At 38.7% G+C, this 23458-nt stretch overlaps 1 protein-coding gene across 2 annotated transcripts in view; it reads left to right on the top strand.

The window, feature by feature from the left end:
- Positions 1–435: 435 nt before the first annotated feature.
- Positions 436–23458, top strand: part of creb3l1 (cAMP responsive element binding protein 3-like 1) — a gene marked incomplete at its 3' end in the record, with an annotated part of 33523 nt that continues 10500 nt past the window's right edge. For both annotated transcript variants that reach the window (XM_081347209.1, XM_081347210.1), the window contains exons 1-4: positions 436–830; positions 14963–15167; positions 19168–19343; positions 22488–22572. In XM_081347209.1, the coding sequence (XP_081203335.1) occupies positions 729–830; positions 14963–15167; positions 19168–19343; positions 22488–22572 (568 nt within the window). In that variant the 5' untranslated portion in view covers positions 436–728. The remainder of the gene's footprint in view (positions 831–14962; positions 15168–19167; positions 19344–22487; positions 22573–23458) is intronic.

Below are 23458 nucleotides of genomic sequence, written 5' to 3'. Positions count from 1 at the left end.
AATAAAGCAAGACCTAAGTTATTAGATCTATTTGCATGTGACCATTTGCATTGTTAAATTCATATTTTTGCTTTTTGTAATCAACTCAGAGTGTATCTAAGATCCATTTTAATCTCCACCTGACATGAATTGCCTTGCATGAATTCAACATGACTAAATTAGTTTCTTTTTTATCTGTAAGGAATATTTAGGTATTGTTAGGTCATGAAAACATTTTACTATTAGTTTTGAAAGTGAAAATTCAGGTTTGGGTAATGGACAGCTAAGGCTGTGCTGTAATGTATTCAGTCTTTCATGTGCGTCAATGGCTGAAGCGCTCGAAAATCAATGCGCTGTCGCTTTAAACGAAGTGAAAAGGTGGGTGTTACCGTTGGACGCAAAGAGCGAGAGTAGGGCGGGGACAACATTAAATATGTATCAGTCTAGTTACCCCTCAGAGACTCAACGCAGATGAATGATACAGAGTTGGAAGAGCCACACACGGCCACTTCGCTTTAATAACGTCCAATTTATCCGACACTTCCAGAGGAGTGTAAATGGGCAGACTAGACGCTCAGTGGATGAAGGCGTCTTGACAGTGCAGACGAGCGCACGTCGCTTAAGCAACACGTATTACTGATAGCAATTTTTGAATTGGATTTCAACAATTTTGCAACCAATCTCACCTTTAAGATTTTTTTCCAAGGCTTTTTTATTTTTTATTTTATTTTTTTTTATTCACAGCCAATATGGATACCATATTGGACAACTTCGCGTCGGACAAACTTTTTCCAAATTCCAACCTGTTGGACCTAGAGGATCTGAATGAGAGCGATTTCTTATCCAATGTGGTAAGTCAAACCTCCGCATCTTTCATCATTAACACCAGCAGAGAGGGTGAAATGCAGAATCTGTTTAAACTTGTGAATGTATTTATCATTTTTAATAATAGCCTATTTCCTGCCCTCATGATTTGATATATATTGCTCATAATAATTATCATTAGATAAGATAGCTAAAAATATGCTCATGCTTATATTACATGATTCTTTACATCAGCAGTATATATATATATATATATATATATATATATATATATATATATATATATATATATATATATATTAGGCTATGTGTGTTTATTTCTGTGTTTATTTGTCACACATGTCTGGGATAAATTAAACATAAACAAGAGCAGGAGTTCCCAAGCTGTGAAGTTTGCCCAGCTGCAGACAGATAGGGTCACTTTCCAACTTCAACCGGACCTTGGGGTAGCGGGGGGAGGTCTCGTTAATGTTTTATATATTCAAACCACGCCCACACACCGTCTCATGCTGTTTAATCAAATCACGCCCACGGATTGCTTCATCCTGTTTCTAGTGTCCGGCCACAGCCGGTGAATTTAGAATACTTTGCACTATATTTGCTTTTACTTTGGAGATCAGAAGCACAACTGACGGATTTACCTGGTATACAGTAAAGTAATAGAGTGAGAAAACTAGTTTAGTGGAAAACCTATTTACCATCACGTTATTTTTTACACTAAATGTGTCTGTAGGCTATGCTCAAACCATGCCAATGAAAAACAAAAGACCAATTCTACTTCATCTTAAGTGATATGACAGTTAAGTTAATGCTATTTGTGAGCAGGGCTGGACTGGGACAGAAAATCGGCCCTGGCATTTTGACCCAGACTGGCCCACTACATATGATCATAAACACCACCCATCTTTGCACGCCCTTGAATATGTTTTTGTTCAACTCCTATTCATTAAAACCACTAATGCCATGTAATGAGTGAGTATAAACGAGTGAGAGTTAACAGATGAAATGAGTACAAAATTGTAATTTATTAATACAATTGAACTATACTACACAGTGATGCATCCAAAAAACAAGATATAAGCTGCATTGGCATAGCAATACCAGTGTTTCTCACAGGAATTTTGGTAAAACTGTGGTGGCGGACCTCAGTCTTTCTAGGGGGGTTTGGGGGCATGCTCCCCCTTAGAAAATTTTGTGCATTTTAATGTTAAATTCATCAATCTGGTGCAGTTTGAGGGTTCAAAATTAAAAGCTCCAACCCATATTCAGTGTGCAAATATAACAAAGAAAAATCCAAACCGCTTTTAGTAACATTGTCTGTCTATATTACTACATAATACTAGTTATAATATTAATCTCATGACAGTAGCCTAATAGCCATATATTGTAAAACAAATGCACTGAAAAATAAAGAAAACTATATTTAGTTTTGTACTAATTTCTATACTTGAAAGAGATCAGCACATGATCTTTTATTTTGATGGAAACTGCATCAAGCTTTTTTTTTGGCGGAAAACATGGATAAAAACGCGTCTCATTAAATTTCTGTAATCCTCAACTATGCAGATGTGGAAATAATGCGTAACTGGGTTATGGGTTCCTACACTCATGACATAGCCTAAGTGTTTTGAAAGTAGTTATACTTACCGCGGAGTGGACTCTTTCTCATCCTCCTCACTATCCTCCTCATCAGCCACTAGAGCTGATGAAGGTCCTGCTGCTGCAGAAAACATTTATATTATGACACATTTTACAGCGTATGCTATTTCTATTACACACTATTTCTCTGCACATTCCTTGTGTTTCTCTCAGACTATTTTTTTTTTTGACAGATACACACTTGACACTGCACGCTCATTCAAAGCCCAAAGGGGGAGGTTTTTAAAGCTGTGATTGGGCCAGCCCAGTGTCAATCAAGAAAACAACCAATGGGCCGATGATCTACGCGTTTCATGGGCCGGTCTGTCAGTGGAAAAAAAAATAACGCTTACTTTTTTTGACCAATGCATTACACCGGCACAAACCCAGCGCCGCCTATTAAACAAAACAAAACGAATGGGCCGCCGATGTACACGTTTTATGGGGCGTTAAAAAAAAAAAAAAAACTATGAGATGTATCGGCCCAAATAGCACGTTGGCCCACCGGGCATTTGCCCGGTATGCCAGATTACCAGTCCAGCCCTGTTTGTGAGGTAAAGGTTGTATATGAGGTAACAAACTACACAACAAAAAACTTGTCTCCACGTGAAGACATTAGAAGTTATAGTCAGAAGGAACCTTTCACCCAAAAATGTTCTCCTCGTTATCATTTCTTTCCAAATCAGACTTATTTTGAGAATATCCTAGCCACTTATTTTTATATAGTCCTATCGAAAGTGAATTACGACTTGGGCTGTCGAGGTCCGAAATGAAAATTGTCGATCAATGTATTGGAAATATAAAGTATTATCAAAGTGGTCTCTCTGGCTCATACATTATATTCCAAGTCTCCTTGAGCCAAAGACTGATCCGGTCCCCATTTAATCAATGGAAAAGAGCGACCAGTGCATTATTCCTAATGTGTTCCATGGGAGAAAGAAAGTCATATGGGTTTAGAGGGATGAGAGTGGATAAATGAGGACTGTATTTTCATTTTTGCATAACATGTTCCTTTAATTAGGTCGTCTGAAAAGCCGTGTTTGGGTTGTTAATGCATTTCATTTGAAGCTAGCAGTTCCATGAGCATATGATCCATTAGGAGCCCAGGACACTTCTGCAGTTTCCACAGTGATTCAGACACTCCTGTGGGTAATACAGGACTGACACACATTCATGCTGAGGTCCTTTTAATCCCTTCCCAGAGAGACAGAGAGAGAGGGAAAGAGACATCACAAATGTCACTATTATGAGATGGAACAGTTTTGACCTTTATATTAAAAGGGAAGCTGCTGCATCATCTTTGGGATGTACAGACAGGAGATGTATACGGCAGCCTCTTATGAGCTACCTGAGCCTAAATGCTGTTTTCTATAATACTAAGTGGTTGGCATATATTCTAAACTATATAATGTATCATAACTCCTTAATGTGGATGCAGTGGTCAGATAGATAGACAGAGGTAGCTGACATGGCAGTGTCCTGCGGTATCTAAAACCATTTTAAAAGAACAATTCACCCAAAAATGAAAATTTCGCTCGCCGTTCCAAACCTGTATGACAGGATATTTTGAAGAATGTTTGTAACCAAACAGTTTTGGTGACCATTGACTTCTATTGTATGGACAAAATTGACTTATAGATCAACAGAAGGATGGGTAGATAGATAGATAGATCGATCGATAGACCTAATCTCTAATGAAAACCTGCCTTGTCTTATAAAGATTTGTGTGTTAGGGTTTTTAATGAAGATTTTACTTTAGTGCCTGTCTGTCTGTCTTTTTTTTTCTTCTTTTCTTCTACTGGTCTGTTGGTTGTTGAGGGTATTTAACGGGTAGTATTCAATCCAGATGTCCCTCATTGAATAACAGCTGTGCTCCAGTTTGCTCTGTAAGGACCTGATTGAGGAGAGAGTGATGATAGAGAAAAGAAAGAGAGGCTTGTGAGTGAAGAAGGCTCATTCACAGCTCCTGATAGCTGTCTGTGTATGTGTGCATGAGCGTATGCATGCCACTGCGCCCCTGTGTGGGTGTGTGAATAGACGTCTGTGAAAGACCTCTCCAGACCCTCCATGGTCCCCCACTCTACTCCTTGGTGTGTGTGTGTGTGAGAGACACTGGCCCTTGAAGGCTCACTGAATGACTGCCTTGTGCCCTCCGAGAGGAAGCTGCTCTCCCTGCTCCTGGGTTACACAAACTGGTTTCTGACTCCTGCGTGTTTTTGTTCATTCATTCTGCCATTATATTTATAAATGTTAGTGAGTTGTTCCTGCACTGCTGAACTGAGATATTTATAACCTGGAATTCCTACTAAATATCCCCATTATAAGGTTTGTAAAACCTAAAATTACCTACAGAGTGGGGACCATCCAGAAGGAAAACTGCTTTAAGTGATAGTATACCAAAAAAAATTGACCTGGAATGACCAAAAATTTAACTAGAATGACTTTCTTTCTAACAGTGCAATAAATGTGTCTGAAGCTTTCAAACTTCAAAAAGGGAGAAATAAGTATCATAAAAGTGGTTTAAACAAGTCATACACTATATAAAAAATATCCTGAAGTCATGTGTAATGAACTGACAGACATTTAAGTCATTATTCATTGACAATTGTCCCCTCCTGTGACGATTTATGCAGACCAGTTGTGAACTGGATGAACCAATTAATTGAAAAGATCTGACACAAAAAAACGATTTGTTCATTTCTACTTCTCATGTGATCTTGTGCATATGTCAACATTGTGAATTATTGAATCTCACACAAAGCTATTGCATGACTTCAGAAGACTTGGTTTATAGTACACTAATTTCAATGAGCCACATTTAAGATATTTTATGGTCCTTTTGCATCCTTTTTGAAGTTGAGTTGGATGCTTAATTTTGTATTCAATGAAACAATAGAAGTCATTTGAGTTTGGAACAACAGGAAGATTAGCAGAGTGAATTATGACATAATTTGAGTTTTTGAACTATTACTCTACCAAGCATGCTAAATAATGCTTTAATGAAAATGTAAAAATGCAAATATATTTGAGTTGTCTTGAATAGCGGAAAGAAAATATTAGTAGCACATAATAAAAAATAGACGTCGTTGGAAACTCCTTGCAATGATAGTAAAACGTGTGTGTGTGTGTGTGCACGCCTGGCCGTTTAAATCACGACTTTAGCGAAATTGCATGGTTTGTGCTGAAAGGTGGAAATCAGCATGTCAAACTCTACTGTGTGTTAAAGCTAAGATCACAGAGAGGATCTGTGAACCACAACAGCACAGAAAAACCTCAGGCTTTAATTATTTAAATTACTTTATATTATATATCTGCTGTACTTCTATAGTGCAAAGGGAGATGATGTGACACTGTCTCTGTCTGTGGATTTATATTGTTGTGCTTATACTGCTGTTTTTTGCCCATATTTGTAAACTGAGAATGGCTCCGGTGACAGAGATTGATTCACAGTGTTAATCTCATGAACAGGAGGCTCTGATCTGTCTTTTTCACACTAATAAGTGAAGACATTTATTAATCTGGAAATACGAGTCTGACAAAAAACGATTAACGCGCATCTGCTAGTTGTATGAAAGGTGCTTGATCTCACTAGTCAAAACAATCTGCAATAAGACATGGATATTTTAACTACAGAACTACATACAGAAATAAACTTATAGTTAATGAAATTCATCTCTCTCGTTTGCTCTTAGTGTTGGTTAATATTTGGCAGGGGCGTATGTCATACCACATGGAAATGAGCGAAAAAATTCAGAGGAAATTTGCCGCATTATATGATACAAAGTCATCAACCAGTCTGACGTCTTTTACCTGTTCATTCACTTCCCACACTTAATTAAAAAACAGAAACCTGAATAGCAAGGGTGCTCTGATGACTTCCCTCTTTTTTCCGTGTTCCGAAGAGAAGAAGATGAGTCAGATTCAAGGCCATTCTTTTGAAGCACGTTGCGTGTCTAAACGCTATTGAAGAAGACTGGAGATGAAATCTACAGGTTTGGCAGGTCTCACCTGTCCTTAAGGTTGTTTCTGCTTGGTTATTTTGTCTTGTACACTCTGAGCCTGAAAGGATTGGCAGCATGGACACCATATATGTGACCCTGGACCACAAAACCAGTCACATGGGTCAATTTTTTGAAATTGAGGTTTATACAAAGCTGAATAAATGAGCTTTCCATTGATGTATGGTTTGTTAGGATAGGACAATATTTGGCTGAGATACAATCTGAAATCTGAGGGTGCAACGTCTTCAAAGTTGTCCATTTATGTTTGCGATTGTGCTGCATTCACTCACAAAAATAAATGTTTTATATATTTACGGTAGGAAATTTACTAAATATCTTCATGTAACATGATCTTTACTTAATATCGTAATGATTTTTGGCAGATAAGATAAATCGATCATTTTGACCCATTCAATGTATTGTTGGCTATTTCCACAAATGTGCGTCTTGTGACTGGTTTTGTGATCCAGGGTCACATTATGTAATATCTGATTTCATGTGTATCCTTTGAAGACAGGGAACTCAGTTGGCATCCAAGACTAGCTATGTTGTTTTTACTGCGATGTGACTGAAATAATGAATTATAGATGGGCACCTACTAGCAAGAGTCTGGGGGTGAAGGATGTGGGTTTGGAGTAGGAGCAGGTGAGGAGCATCTGGATGGGAGGAGTGGAGGAAAGGCAATGCATTCCTTCAGAATTTCCTTTCAGATGTACTGGATGCTTCTGATGGAACACGCCCAAATAAGAAAAAAGAAATAGAGATAAATAAAGAGAAAGAAAGTAAGGTTGCATAATCTTCAGAATGACTATAGGCCAAAGATAAAGATGATACAGCTCTAACTGTTACTCTCAACGGCTGCAAGCTACAATTAAGATGACTGTAAAGAAGGAAGGAATTATGACACTCTCTGGGTGTGATACAGCCACAGAAGTTCAACTCTATGATCTTGGAGTTTGATTCATCATAGCAGCCACATGATTTATCTCTCAGACTGCCCCCGAAATTAAGTTTTTCCAATCTGTGTGAGTCTAGAGAACTAATCCATCACCTGATCTAAATTCATTCACTCTGTATCTGTAATTCTCACATATAGTTTTACACACATCCCTTATCTGTAGTGCAGAGGAAAATGTATTAGGCGATCAACTGACGTAATTTCGTCATTATGTATTGCTAAGTAAAGGTTAAGTATGGCTGCTTTTGTCATACCTTTGGCTTGGGTTTTAAATCTACTTGCATGATGGACACAAATAGAGAGGATAGAGGTCATTGAGGTGTGTTCTTACGTGAGCACACATTCACACACGCACAAAATACTAAATCAGCAGTTAGTGCATTGAGCCTTAAAGGTGTGTTAACCTTGGTCCTGTCAAACCAGATTGTTTCGTTTTTTTTTGTTTTTTTTTTTAATTACTAGATGCTTTGAATAGTTGTGTAGCATTTATAAAGTATGTTATAGACAAGCAATTGTTCACAGATAATAGTAGCCGCTGACTGTTGTCACTCCTGGAACTGCCCTGTTATTGCAAAAGCCTAAAGATATCATCTAGATATATTTCATTTCAATATTTCTTTTTTTTTTTGTGCAGTATTTCAGTTAAATTATGCAACATTAAGTTTACTTATAAATTAACAAGGTAAAGTTTCTCTTAAATGTTTCATTGTATCTCTCAGAATAAATCGTATTAAGTAAAATTGAAATATAATTTGGCCTGAAAAAGTCTGAAGACCCACATTCTAGACATATTTTAGTGCTTATTGACATAACTGCCTGTGGTTGAAGAAGTCAGATGTCATTTTAAAATGTCATTTTAAAATGATTCACATGTTGAACTGCTTTGAAGTGCTAAACTACCCCAGATTAATTCTTCTTCATTCCGCAGCTGATGTTTTATTTCACTGACATGCCAGAACTCCTCCTGCTCTCCAGGCACTCTCTCTATCTTTAACTATCTCTGTCTTTCTCCTGAGGGTTTGCAGAACTGTGGATGTTGTAGAGGTGTCCACCAACTGCTCTGTTCAGTGAACCCTTCAAATCTATTAGATTTAACCTCCAAAGAGTGTTCTGTCTCAGATGAATTATAGAAGCAAACTGCGAGCTGCGATGATGGACAGAACATTCCAATAGCTCTTCCCCTTCATTGAGAAAATGACCAGCAGTGGTAGGAAGCAAGTCAAGTTAATGTCTTATTTATATCCAGCACACTCATCTATAGCTTTGGTCAAATCCTATCAGAGTATTATTGCGACTCAGATGTTGGCCTGAATTACTGCCAAAAGCTCGATCAAACAGGAAAGTCTGAGCTGGAACACATTACGTTACAGAGGTGCAGAGCCTTTGGGGTAAGACGAGAAAGAATTTCCAGAACTGCGCTCTTGGTTAGTGCCCAGTGTGTCTTTTGACTTCTAATCTTTTCGTAAGAGCATGTATAACTTGTTCTTCACATGTGGAAAGACATATTCTTAGCCACATTCTAAGCCAGTGAACCCTGCAGAGGCATATGTGTATTGTGTACCCACTCTTAGCTCCGTCTCACCCCTCAGGCTCTGAATAAACATGTCAGGTGGGTGTCAGTGTTTGCAGGAACATGTCGTCAGCTTCCCTTGAGGTCCCTAACTCAGAATTCCACCATTGTCTCCCCAGGCTCCCTCTCTACTGAGGATCAAAGACACAGCTGATTATGTTAATTACATAATGACTATTAATTCCAGGGACAGTTTTAAAAATGGAGTATAACAAAGATGATAATGAGAGTTAATGTATTTTATTATAACTGCAATGGATAATGTATTTAATTCCCAGCACAATTCCCACAAAACACGTTTCTGCTTCAGAGTAAAAAAAAAATGTAATTGTGGTTTTACTCTTCCTCGTTTCGTCTTTATATTTTTCAACTGCACGTTTATTTCTATTTCACATTGTGACTCTCATTATTGTGTCTATATTTCACAATGTGACTCACATTTCTTGTAGTTGTCTTAATATCTCACACTTGTTACTTTATTTCTCATTATTGTGATTTTATATTTCAGAATGTGATTCTGTCTCACTAATTTTACTATATATCTCATAATTGCAACTTTATCTTTTACAACTTTGTTTCTCATTATTGTGGTCTCACAAATTTGACTATTTCTTGTAGTTGTGACTTTATATCTTCCAGATGTGACTTTCTAATTATTCTGACTATATTTTACAATGTGATTCACAAATTTGACTATTTCTTGTAGCTATGACTTAACATCTCACAATCGTGACACTCTTATTATTGTGATTTTATATTATTATTGAGAATTTATACCTGCAATGTTATTTTTCGTATATCTCACAAATGCAAATTTATTTTTCCATAAATTTATTTACACATATTACAACATATTTCACAATTGTGACTTTTTGTTCCTCGTTATTGTGATTTCATCACTCAAAGTGTGACTTTCTCAGTAATTGTGACTTTGTTTTACAATTTTACAATTGACTTGTAGTTTCTTGTAGTTATACTCTAGATAGTCATCTTAATAATATATTACAAGAGAATGTATTTTGAAAGAAACAAAGCCTCTCCTTTTCCTGTGGTCAGACAGGGACAGACTAGACTAACACAGCTCTTTGGTCTGTATACAGGATATTCCTCTGCCCAGGGCTGTTTGGCCTCAGGCTCATTTGAGAGAGGCAATTTAGACTGGCAAAATTACAGAGTGCAGGGAGCCCTTTGAAGGGGGGATGGGGAACACATCTGGAGACCCACTCCCCTCCCGAAGTGCAACAGTAGCAGAAAATAGAGGGTGGTTATGGGGATTCCTTGCTCCTTAGGATATCCCGTTAGTTCACTTGTGTCCTCATTTCCTTTGCTACCCTCTTCTCTGAAAGTTACAGTTGGCCTCACTGTTGCAGTTTCTTTTTCACTGCAGTCATGAAAATCCAGTTCTAATTTGTCAACATTTTTCTCATACTCAACCTCTCTGCCATCCGCCGTTTCACCTCTAGAAGAGCTGGTCTGGTTTGTTGCCCTCAGTGGCTCCTGTCTGGAGGTGGGGCTGAAGCCCAACAGCCTCTTGTGGTCATGGTTCTCTTGCTCTGTGGCTGACAGCGAAACGTAAAAAAAAATCTGGAACTGGAATTAAAAAACCAGAGGAAACCGAGAGGGGGAAGGGACTAAAGAGAACTTTTTGTATTTGGAAAGTTAGAATGGGAGGAAGAAGAAAGTGAGAGAATGACTAAGAAAGAGAGAGAGAGAGGGGAGTGAAGGGGCAGGAGGAGAGCAAGGACTACAATAAAACCTCACGCGCAGACTTCACTCTACTGAACTTTCTTTATCAGTAATGCATTCAGAAAGAGTTGTACACACAAGAACCGGCTTCCTTTGAAAACCTTTTGGTGAGAAACCCGTGTGACCTGATCTCTAGAGAGGTGGGTCGGACGGTGGTGTCTGTGTCTGGTGGCAAGCTTACAGAAGTCTCAGACTGCAGCTGTGAACTTGACGCTATGCCTGTAATCTAAATCAGCCCTCACCTGTGAACACCTGCAGAGGCCTGGCTCCCTCGATCTCCCCCCTCTCTCACGCGTCTGCCTCATCATGCATGCTGAGCGGATCATAATGAGCGTTAGTTCATGACTATCCACCCTGACCCATCTCTGATCTCTCACAGCTGCCAGCTGGAATCTGAATTTTAGAATATGAACTGGCTTTAAATAACAGATGTGCTGATTTGAAGACAGTATGACTGTAAAAATGCATCTTAACCCCACATTCACACCTCAGTGTCCTTAAATTTAGGTCAAACATGCCAGATCCACTGCAGATGAGTTAAAATAGTTCAGGCATGCCTCTTGGAATAGAAAGCTCTAAATATTTAGAAATGTAAATAAATAGAACTGATCAGATCATGCTGTGGCTGAAGCTCTGATATTCATGCTTCACATGAGGGAACCATATTTTTAATTGCATCACACAGTGTAAACACTAACCATCTGCAAACTCCATCTTCAGTTCAAGAACTTCTTGCCCTCTCCCTCTTGCTCTTTTTTTGCCACTCTGAGAATGAATCTCCCCGTTGTGACTCATTGTTCTCAGAAATAACTCTTCTGCTCGGCGAGAGGCACATATTCCCAAAAACATTGTGGGTTTGGCTGTATTTCAAATTCCACTGCTGCTGAATGATTTTTATCAGCGTATTTATTTTTCCAAAGACTAATGTGTTATTTTCATGTGCACCGAGCTGCTCCATGCGCACCCTGCACTCCAGCTCCAAAATGACAAGCTCCCCTCTCCTCATTTGCATACTGAGATCCGATTGGCTGGAGTGCAGCTGGAGGTCTGGAATAAGGGAATGGAATGCGATGAGTCGAGCAGGCGTGCAGTTTACCAGCCCGCTTAGACCCGGACATGACCCAATCGTCACTTCAAGAAAATGGATCAGATGGAAAAATAGGGCATTGCTCGGTCTGCACACACATTTCTTGCAGTGCTGCAGCTGTGGTTCCTTTTCCACCCCCATTGGAGGAGAGCCGAAGTGACAAACCAGAAATATTTTAAATGACAGTATTTGCTATAATAGTGAATTGAATAAGACATGTATTGAAGAAAAAAAGGGGGCCAATAGGTTTATTTTTTAAAAAGTCTGATGCTACTGTTGCTATTGATATTATATCGATGATGTTTGATCAAAAACAAAACGATATATAAAAACAATGTGAAGTATTATAATTTAAAATAACTGTTTTCTATTTAAATATACCATTTTTTTTTTTTAGGATTCTCAAATGAAAAATATCCTGATTGCATGTACTTTCTGTCTTCTTTGATATGTGAGAGTGAGAGCTTAGGAAGAAATGAGTATGCGTGTATGCTCCTCTTGTTTCAATGCCTTTTGAAGCTCTACTGTTGGAGGCCTTCTTTATATAAAATGCAGAAATACTACTTTCTCTTCCTTGTTGTGCCCATTACAGCATAGATACAAATCATTCTGTGTTTTGAGAAATCATACAGAACATTTAGCGAAAAAAAGAAAAGAAAACTTATTCGACCACTAGGGTACATATGTGAAGGGTCTGTTGTTGTATAGGACAATCTGTGATCCAATAAAGCTGCTTGTATACCCACCTGACCACTGATCTATTTTGGCATTATACCAATGCCACTTTAAATTGCAAACTTTTTTTATTCCTCAAAGTAGCATGTTCCTTCAGTCTGCATTTTAATGTCATTATCGTAATGTCATCATTCTACTTTTTAAAGTTGAGAGGTGACCTGAAAGTGTTGAGATATGACTTATTGTCATTTCTTCCAAAATCTGCAAAAAGAGACACATTCTTCCAAGTTCTTCTGGAATTCTTGAGGAGCTTTCCAGATGTGGAATTTCAGGACTCTTGCATCAGCACCCCAGCATTGCATCATTACCGTTGGCCCCTATAAGGCCAACTGAACACCAGACACCACAAGAAACTCTTAACTGACACTTGTCATAACAGGAAGGTGCTCTACAGAGAGATAAAGCCGATTAGAAAAGTATTCTGACTGTCTGCTCCGATAACAGACAGGACCACACAGACAGAAAAGTTGCACACGTGAATGCAGGTTTCTACCAAAGCTCCTTCATATTATGTTTGCATTTTGCATTAGTAGATTCATTTGTAGATTAATTGACAAAATTGTTTAGGCACTATTAAGCAACGTAAAACATAGGCTACAGTATATGCAGCCTGCATACATAGGCAGCTCACAGTTGTGAAATAGCACCCTTAGTTCGGATTAATCAAGTCTGCAAACATATCCGCCCCACACGTCCAGGAGCAGGGGCATTTGACGAACATCAAAGTTTTAGGGTGGGACTGTTTATACTGTCATTCTCAACTGTAGTTATTAGCTCAGCACTGACGGCTGGAGAGCTGCGTCAATTCGTGAACTCTATCATCAGGGTGTTCCCAGGATGTCATTCATCAAACAATATGATAACTGACATTGCAGGGTTTGTTTCCTCTGCTTATCCATCCATATTGTGACGAACAAGTTTTACCAGAATACTGCAAACTACACTCTTACAAATAAAGCTTTTTTGCAGCAATGCCATAGTAGAAGAACCATTTTTGGTTCCCCAAGCAAAAAATATTAATACAAAGAACCTTTTTCCTCTATAAAGAACCTTTTGTAGAATGGTGGAACCATCGATGCCAATAAAGAACCTTTATTTTTATAAATGTACAATACTCCATTCTCTCTTATTCTCAATTGAGGTTTGTTTTTTTGGAGGCTCTGTTTGGTAGACTGGGGACAGACAGAGTAAACATTCATAACAGCAGAACTTTCCCAGTCCTCTCTTCACAAAGTCTGGCCGTGGTTAGGGGTTTGTGTGGGAACTCACACAGGTGCTGGGAGTGTGGATGTTTGCATGTGTTGCGTATGTGTGATCTGTGGATAGTGTCTGTTTTATATGCTCACTGCCCTACAGGTGTGCCATTCACACACCTGTCCCCATTCACCAGGATGTAAACACGATCAGGTCCTCTCACACCTTTGTCACACCCTTGCTCGGCAAACACACGTACGCATACCCTCAGTGCGGAGACGCACTCACACGTCCTTCCATTGGTAATGTGACGACAGCTTTTTTTGGTCTACCTTTCAGACACACGCATTAAACTGAATGATTGAAGGGGTTTATCAGTGTTGCTCTGAATTTAAATATTGACTATATAAATGATCATTTTAAAAGAGGCTATATATCAAATTAGCCTCTCAAGATGTTATTTGAGTTGATCTTTGCTTATCATGATCAGGGAGTGGGATGAATTCAGCCAAATTAATATTTGTTCTTCCATCACTATTAGAACATACAGTATTCAAAAGTTTGAGGCCGGTAAGATTTTTAAAAATGTTTTTTAGTCATCAGATCATTTTTGAAAGCGCTTTGTGTGTACAGTATGAAAGCGCTATATAAATGCCTCATTCATTCATTCATTCATTCATTCATTCATTCATTCATTCATTCATTCATTCGTTCATTTTTGAAAGAAGTCTCTTTTGCTGCACCAAGGCTGCATGTATTTGATCAAAAATAGAGTAAAAACAGTAATATTGTGAAATGTTATTATAACACACAATAATTGTTTTCTATTGTAATATATTTAAAAATGTAGTTTATTTCTGTGATGTCAAAGCTGAATTTTCAGCATCATTACTCCAGTCTTCAGTGTCACATGATCCTTCAGAAATCATATGATGATTTGGGGCTCAAGAAACATTTCTTATTGTCGTGCTGCTTAATATTTTTGTGGAATAGAAAAAATGGATAGAAAGCTCAGAACAACAGCGTTTATTTAAAATATAAATCTTTATTAACAGTATAAATATCTTTACTGTCAATTATGATCAGTTTATTGCACCCTTGCTTAATAAAAAAACAGTGGTCACTAGTCTTCCTGAGGCCACATATAAGTACCCAACTAAATGTATTATAACAAAAAGTAAGATTCACATAAAATGTATCTTTCTTTTTTTGTGGTCTCTCCCCTTCAGCACTTCTCCGAGCAGATGGAGGACTTCTCCAATGACCTTTTCAGCAGTTTCTTTGATGATCATCTGTTGGCGGAGAGGAACCCATTGCTTGATATGGATCTGGACCCTCCAAACCCAGACATCCAGGCAGAACACAGCTACTCTCTCAGCGGGGACTCTGCCCCTCAGAGCCCCTCCATGCCCATCAAATCAGATGATGATGCAGGTTAGCAACCAGCTTAGCATACCCTATTCTTTCTTCTTCTTTCTAGTCATTATTCACGCAGAAAATCAGCTCTCCATGCTAGATTATAAGGAGAAGATTCTGCAGTCTTGATAAACGACATAGTTCGAAAGATCATAGCAGCAGATTTGTTTTGTCTTTTCTCTGCATCTCTCCTCCTTATCTCCTGGAGCACCCGTGCAGCACAGGGTTCCTTGACAAAGCGCTAGCCAAGAGCTCAGTCTACCATTGGAAGCTGGGAATTCCAGGAAGACTGCCAACACTCACACTCGCTCACTCTTTCTGTCAGTTCGTCCGTCTGTCTCTCTCTCTCTCTCTCTCTTACTCACACACACGCCATGATCAGGCCAAGGAACTGTAGACATCCATAAAATAAAAAAGGATCTGGTTTCCAGCTTCAGATGGAGAATTTGGTGGGGGTGTCTCAGAGAGTTGCATCATCCTGAACTTAGGCTGACTATGTGAGGAGAGTGTGTGCTCAGACTGCGGCTTCTTTCCAGTCAGGCTTTAAATCAACAGAGCTTTAAAGAAGCATAAAGGTGCTGCAGGATTTCTCAGTCCATTTAGCCAGACTTTACTGCTCTGAGCATCCAAAATGAATTTGGTCTTTTTTGAACATATTCATGCTATTATTTCTTTCTCTCTGCCTTCTAGAACTGACAGAAAAATATGCAAACATGTTCCTTTAAGATTACAGCGGCAGTTATACTTTAGGGGTAAAACGCATAGACTAAAAAAACATACATATTAGCAGGATGCGACTTGTTTAAAAAAGCAGAGAGAAGGATATTTGAACAAGATTGTCATTGACAACGTAGAAATACAGAGTATTTCTATAAAAAGAACAGTAAAAATGCAAAAAATAATTGTTTAAACTGAATTAACTCAATTTTAACATTTAACTTGACAATAAATTTAATTATACAATTTACAGGCATGAGGAATTAAGGTAAGCTGTCAATTTTTTTTTACTTATTTCAGCCATACAGACACATTTATATTATCCTTTTTCCAGGATAAATCGTAGTGTAATGTAAGATGTAATTGGACCAGTAATATTAATCCAGTATTAAGTACATTTTAGAGGTAAATAAGTAACAAAGATTTCCCTTTGAGGGTACCGTCCCAGTGACAAGCTGTTGTACTTGTATACATGTGTAAATTTTTTGCATGTAGGGAGTTTAGATGACCACAATGAGTTCAGGTGTTTCAGTAGTATCGTGTGATATCCCCTCTGACCCATAAACCTGCCCCTATAAAGACTGTGTGCAGCTTTAGAGGGCAGTTAAAGTAAGCACTGACTGGTTCACTACTTTGTCTCCTGTTGCTCTGCAGTAACTTTAAACCCACTAATGAGCATCGCTCTTCCGTCTCCGCCGGCCTGGAGTCGCCCCACTATGATACCTGCTGTCCTGAGAGACATCAAAGCCTTACAGTGCCCTATGGGCAGGACCTAGTAGCATCTGTAGAGTATAAGGAGGGACTTTGGAGATTTGCATGTAAAAATAACATGTATAAACAACTTTTGTTCATGGCAATTCTTTGTTTGAGTATACATGACACAATAGCCCCTTTCACACATACTTGTCTTTACTGGTAAATTACCGCAAGAGATCATGTGTGAATAGGACCTTTTCAAAAATACCGGTGAATTGGTTCCGGAAATTTACCAGTAAGGGAAGTTGTAACATTACCGGTAAATTACGTCAATGTGTTCTGTGTAAATGCGGAATGAAGATTACCGGTACTATGATCACGTACAACGTCAGATTCAGAACGTGCTGACGTAAGAAATCTGCTTTGGGCCAATCATAAAGCTCTTATGGAGATGACGTGATTACTCAGCGCTGTTTACAGTAAGCTTTTTTAATAGTTTTTCTATTTAAATATGCGCTAGATGATCATCTTTGACCATTGCGCCAGGTCTCGCAGATTTTCAACGTGTCGCGCTCGAGACTCACCCTTCTTTTCCATTCATCAGCGCTGCGGCTCTGCAGTTGGATACATTTATGTGCGTCTTGTGTTTTTAAGAGCAAAAACGCATTCTGTTTGAACATCCCCTTATGCCTTTCACTCAGACGTCAACATTTTTTGTCAAATTGAACAGATTTACTTCTCCTCATGCGGGCGGATGAAGACAACGGCACAGCATATTATTTTTGCTGAAATATTTGTGTAAATACTTTGTGCTTTTTTCCCCATGCTGGTGAGCCTTTTACCCCGTGTGTGCGTAAAAGGCCCACCTCGCCACCTCATACATTTATAAAACTTTTAAACAAACAAGCCACTTTTATGCCACTTTTTAAAATATTTGCTTTTATTTATTTTCACACAAAATCTGTTGCCCCATCAATGTTCAATAAAAAACATATTTTTTTCTGCAATCATACACTATGAGAGTAGTGAAAAACATGTTTTTCTTGGGGTGTGCCCCCGTTAGCCCCCGTTGTACCCTATATGCTGAACAAACTGAGCTGCTGTCGCTGGGATCTAGATCTGATAGTCTGACTTTGCTGACTTTGACTGGCATAATTTCAGTCAAATTAAAGGGTTTACATGACATTTTAAAAATATGAATTACTGCTTTTCTCCATCTGCAAAAAAACCTTTTAATGTGTATGCTAAACTCACCTGAAGTGAAGGTCCGTATCATTGCTACTGACTTTAGTTTTTGGATGTGAATATTGGATGTTTTGGATGTTGAACCTTGTAGTAAGTTAACTAGTTCAACCAGCATAAGGATGATACCAGATAAGGATGAGAAGGTTCCTGTAGATGCAAGAGATGGAGATGACCCCTCTGAAAGATTTTTGAGAAAGTGTACATTTGGTCTAATCATGTTAATCCCTTATTTACAATAGAGACTCAGTGAGTGTGTTTGCTTTAGTGCTCCATCATGGTGAAGAACCTAATCTGCCATACTGAACTGATGGTTTGGGCGCTTTTACAGAGGTTCCCCACAGACAGAGAGCTATGAAGTATAAAATTCAGCTTTCTCCACTAAACAGCAGAACTCCTAAAGAGCTTTGCTCTCCTGTCGTAATCAGACTCCTGCTGATGTCCTTCCCTAACAGAGGACTAACATGAAAAACCTGCCGTCCTTCTTTTACAAGGCCGCATAATGTTTTACCGATTCTGCAGTGGAGCCTGCACACAAATGCTACCGAGGGCGATGTGATAACGAGGGCTCCCTCTAATTGCAGTGCTTTCCTCCCCTTTGAAGCATCCAGACATGTAGAGCTGTTCTCTAGCCACCCTACATGTCCCCAATCTCTCACCTGCCCCCTCCCACCCCATAGACTTTTGTGTTAACAGTATAAAGAGAAGATAATACTCATTTGCCTGTAAGGCCCTGTTTTAATTCTTTTTTTAAAGCACACATATTCATTACATTGCTAAATAATGTCTTGTACACTGTGATACATTAAATTATTAATTTATTTTTTGGCCGTCCGTGGATACGTTTTTTGCTATTCTGAAAAATGAAAGCAAACAAAAACCCTCCACATGAAGAAAATTCAAAGACAATGTGGATAATCATATATTGTTTTGTTGGGTTTTTTTTCGTATCATTGTACATAAGTTTATTATCAGTGGCTCACAGTCCACAGGATTTTGCAATTTAATTTTTCCTTACTTAGGGACCGCTGTTCTTGCATTACTTCGGTGCTTTTTTATGGATGTCTTTAGCTGTTGTGTAATTTGCTACGTTTTTTTAAGACCACTCCAACTGTCAAGTTAAAACAGTGCTTTGAGAAACCAGTATTCTGTTTAATTCTGTTGCACTTCCTTTTTTTAACTTAAGAAGCATCTTGTGTGATCTTTGTGTCTTCTGGGGGACTTTAGTTAAGTATTGTCATTACATATGTCAACCCCCAGATCATTTCTATCATTTCAACAAAAAGGTAAAGAAGCCTTTTGTTTTTAACAGACCTCATTCATCTGTTTTCTGTTTGTTTGAGTATGTTATTTCTCTCCTCAGACTCAGAAGGGATGTGGTCGTTCAGTCAGGATCTCACAGCCATTTTAGTGAAGCAGGAGCCCAGCCTGATGTCAGAGAACTGCCCTGATACAGCGCCCCCTCTGGCCAACTCCAGCACCTGCTCACACCCCCTCACTCTTGCCCCTCCGCCACAGAGGAACCACTCTGGGGAAAAGGTAAGAGAGAAGGTCATTACAGCTCCCTGTTTCACACTGTAAAACACTGATTCTTCATGGTCGTCATACCATGGCTGTACCCAGCATTGAGGTCTCTAAGGTCCTGACCTCTGTATTTTTTTCTGAGGTGTATAATAATAGTCATTAAATAACTGCCTAATAATAACTGTACTTTGGTGCTGCAAATATATTGTACACCGCCAAAATAACCAACTCTCTCTAATGAGCTGATCAGTTCTTGGCAATGTCAAAATCACTAAGATGGCCAATCAAATCAAAGAAGGCAGACATAACCGTTACTTTTTACAGAATCACAAGCGTGATTTCCACCACAATGCTTCATTTTTAATGGTCAAAGAGTGATATGATAATATAAGAAAGTACCTAAAGATTTAATGTTTGACAGCTGTGTTACTATTGAATTGTTAAAAGACAGACAGTAATACACAGGGATGCAAACAACTCAACCAGAGCCGTTTTCAGCATATTATGCATAAGAATAAATGTGTGCATACTGTGAAAGATTTGGGTGAACTTGGTTACATTTTCTTGTTAGACTTTCAGTAAATTAATTCATTGTCCTCAGACCTACACTAGAACATGGTAAAATGTGTGGCTTTGACAAGTGTGTTTATAGGTTATGGTTAGGACAGTCAATAAAAAATATTTCCAAATTGATAAAAACAATATATTCAGTTTTTTTTAAGCTATTTTTATTTATCCATCTCCTACTTCATTTCTTTTAATTTTTTCTTTTTGACAAGAAACCCGTAAGTGTCTGTATATTGATCCAATATTGATGTCCAGGCCTGGTCTGCTCAAAATTTAAAGCGATAATTCACCTAAAAAAGACAATTCTTTTATCATTCTGTTATCATTTACCTGTTAAAATTTTGTCATTTCAAACCCAAATGCTTACATTTTTCATGGCCATGGGTTTTAATGCCATTGTTATCCAATTTTTGCCCTACAGACATCTTAAAATGCACATGTGTAAATCAGGGGAGCAAGCTCAATATTATAGTTTTTGTACCTCTATATTTCGAAAACCCTGTGTACGGCTATGCTTAAAAAGGACATTAGGTCGAAAGCTTGTGTTTTTAGTTAGGTTATTGTTACTTTTGAGTGGATATCGAACGGAGCTGATGATGGTGAACCTTGCACACACTGTGCACCAGAGGGACCATTGTGTTAGTATTACAATGAAAACCACACGCACACACATATGCATCATGTGCTCTTTTGCTCAGCTGGCAGTTTGCTCCACATCTCTGCCCAGTGAGCATGTTCGCAGTACGAGTGTGTGTGAGGAGTTGAACTCACTGAAGCATAGGAATCTGCTCCAGCAGCATCAGTGTTGAGTTGAGAGTAGATTCGTTCTTTGTGGCTGCTGAGGTCTCTTGGATCTGGCAGTGGACTCTCTATGAGCATCAGAGCCACGGAACTGCTCTCTTCTCCCTGACTTGACACTAACTCAGGCCAGACTTTCCGTCGGTTCCCATAAACTCTGCCCTCTCCGGGGAGCTGGTTTGCAGCAGTTGTGTGCTGCGTGAAGATACCTGTCAACAAAATAAGCAAACACACAGAATGAAGGCTTGAACAATCTTTGCTCGCCATTAGCAACAAAGTGTTGTCAAGAAAAACTTGGCTAGATTAAATAATATTCTGGATGGACGGGGTTATATAAGCACATGTCCTTTATTTAAGAAGGGCAACACATGGCGTAAAGCTGTTCTGACTTCCCATTGAGTTCAGCTGCACTGTCAGTGTACTGGAGAGCGTCCTCATGGAGACAGTGAGAGCGTGTGCCACAGGAAGAGCAGCTCTCACCAGATAAACAAAAACCATATATAACATGGCATTAAGAAACAGCGCACTGTAATAACTATAATTCATGAACATAATCCTCAGGCACTGCATTGGAACCTTTTTGAGGCCACCTTGGAATGTTGAAGTAATCCAAGTTCTTGGTCCAACTAAAACAGAATATGACCTGATTTTGCTGTAGTTTCATTTTAATGAAGCTTGACAAGAAGAGGAGGAAGGTACATTTCATTAGCTATTTGAAATATGTTAGCATACAGTAGGCACTTATGAGTGAGTCATTGAATCATTGACTCCACTGATTCATTTAAGAACACTGATACATTAAGGAACAAAACACCACTGCTGTGTTGCTCGGTGAGGAAACGATTATTTTTGCTTTGTCTGTATCTATTTTTGTTGGCAGAGCAGATAAGTAAATGCCGATATTGTGTCTAAAATGTACGTTTCTATTAATTGCATATCATTAGCACTCGTGCTCGTGGGATTCTGTGTTGGTAATGTGCAGTGTCTGCCAATAGTTGAACTTTCTTGCCAACAGTTGAACTTTTACCGATTATTTAGCCGATTTTATTACATTTTACAGTAGATATATTCGAATATTTTTGTACAAAGGCCTTTACCAGTTCAAGTTGTTGGGAATACCACCCACTGACCCAGAAAGTAATGAGAGGGGGGCGTGAAGAGAAGCGAAGGGTACAGCAGCCCCTCTGATCTGAGGCTCATGTCACCTCTCTTTGTGCATGATGGTTGGTCGTTGGCCAGACTGTGTGTGGTTTGCAGGCGGGTAGCCTTTGCTCTGTGAGTGTAAACAGTTTGAGTCTGCCTTCAGCTGTGTTTACTGTCTCAGACATCCAGCATGGAGCACATTTAGTCCAATACCTTAACAGTTCAGTACCATCAAATATCATCAAATACTACAGACCCCTGCAGCCTGATATCATCAAAGACTCTCAGAGAAAGTTGAATGATGTCTTTGTACCACATATTGCTGTAGACAGGATAGACAGGATGTTTATTTCAGAAATACGTAAGTGTATAAGCACATGTTGTGTGGTTTGATGTAGTCAGTGTGAATTCCATTTTACTTCTTGAATGTGATGTATTTCTGGATGAAACAGGATACTTAAATTTATCAGCAGCAAAAGAAAGTCATTTTAGAGGAGAGCAACTACTAAGGTTGATAAAAATTAGTATTAAAGACAAAACATGCACAGATGAATGGTTGGTTTGAGACTAGGAATGTGCATTAAATAATGCATTACATTTAGATTCCAGGTTTACATTAATGATTGTTTTTCTGTTTTCTTGTGCTGTTAGGGTTCCAAAGGCCTGAGCTCAAACTCAATTCCTGCCATCAAAGCAGAGCCCAGAGAGGTGAACCAGTTCCTCAGTGTGCCTTCAGGTGGGTGTGGATGTCTTTATGATGAAGCTGTTTGAACAAGGGAGGCTTGGTGATTTAGCTAGTTAAGAAGCCTATTAAGGACACTAGCATACAAGCAACCTATGCTGGGGACTGTACTCAAAATAAAAGGCTAAAAAGAATGCATAGTAGACCTTTACTTTAGGTACACAACAACAAGCTAATGTACTCAACATATAGCACTTAGTTGCCACATATGGTATGGCCAGTGCAGTTCTTCCACTAACCAAATTAGCCCTCTTTTATTCTGCTCCCTCACTCGAAGGTCAGTTCAGGGTTATAAATACTCTAATGGTGTGTTTCTTTTCCAGAGGAAATGAGCCTTAGTGTGAGTGTTTCTTTATTTAACTTTTGCATGTGTTTGACAATCTCTCAGATCTCAGATTTAGCCCTTTCTGAATGGCCCATTGATGAAAACAGGGTCTGATGTAACCTCTGACAGTTGCATTTTAGACCCTGGTATTGTTTGAATACTGTGGTAAAATGTAATTATTTATTTACAATTTTTTTGTTTTTAGGTTGGTGCATGTCTGTAGTTTTATTGAGTTTTATTGTATGTGTGTGTGTGTGTGTGTGTGTGTGTGTGTGTGTGTGTGTGTGTGTGTGTGTGTGTGTGTGTGTGTGTGTTTTACTGCGCACACAAGCATTTTCTCATGGTATAGTTTCATATACTGTCATGCACTATACACTAGCATTCAAAAGTTTGTGATCGATAAGATTTTGATAAGATCCTCCTGTCCCCTCAGTATACCGTACGCCATTTTAGATGAAAATCTACTAATGGCAAGCAACTTGTAACACCTGCAAGCATTGTGTGCGCGCTGTCTATCTGGCAGCATGGTGTCCTTTTATTCTGCTCCTCCAAAAA

The sequence above is a fragment of the Scardinius erythrophthalmus genome (genome assembly GCF_964197995.2).
Source record: "Scardinius erythrophthalmus genome assembly, chromosome: 2".
Taxonomy (NCBI): domain Eukaryota; kingdom Metazoa; phylum Chordata; class Actinopteri; order Cypriniformes; family Leuciscidae; genus Scardinius; species Scardinius erythrophthalmus.
This window is presented reverse-complemented; position numbering and strand designations above follow the sequence as displayed.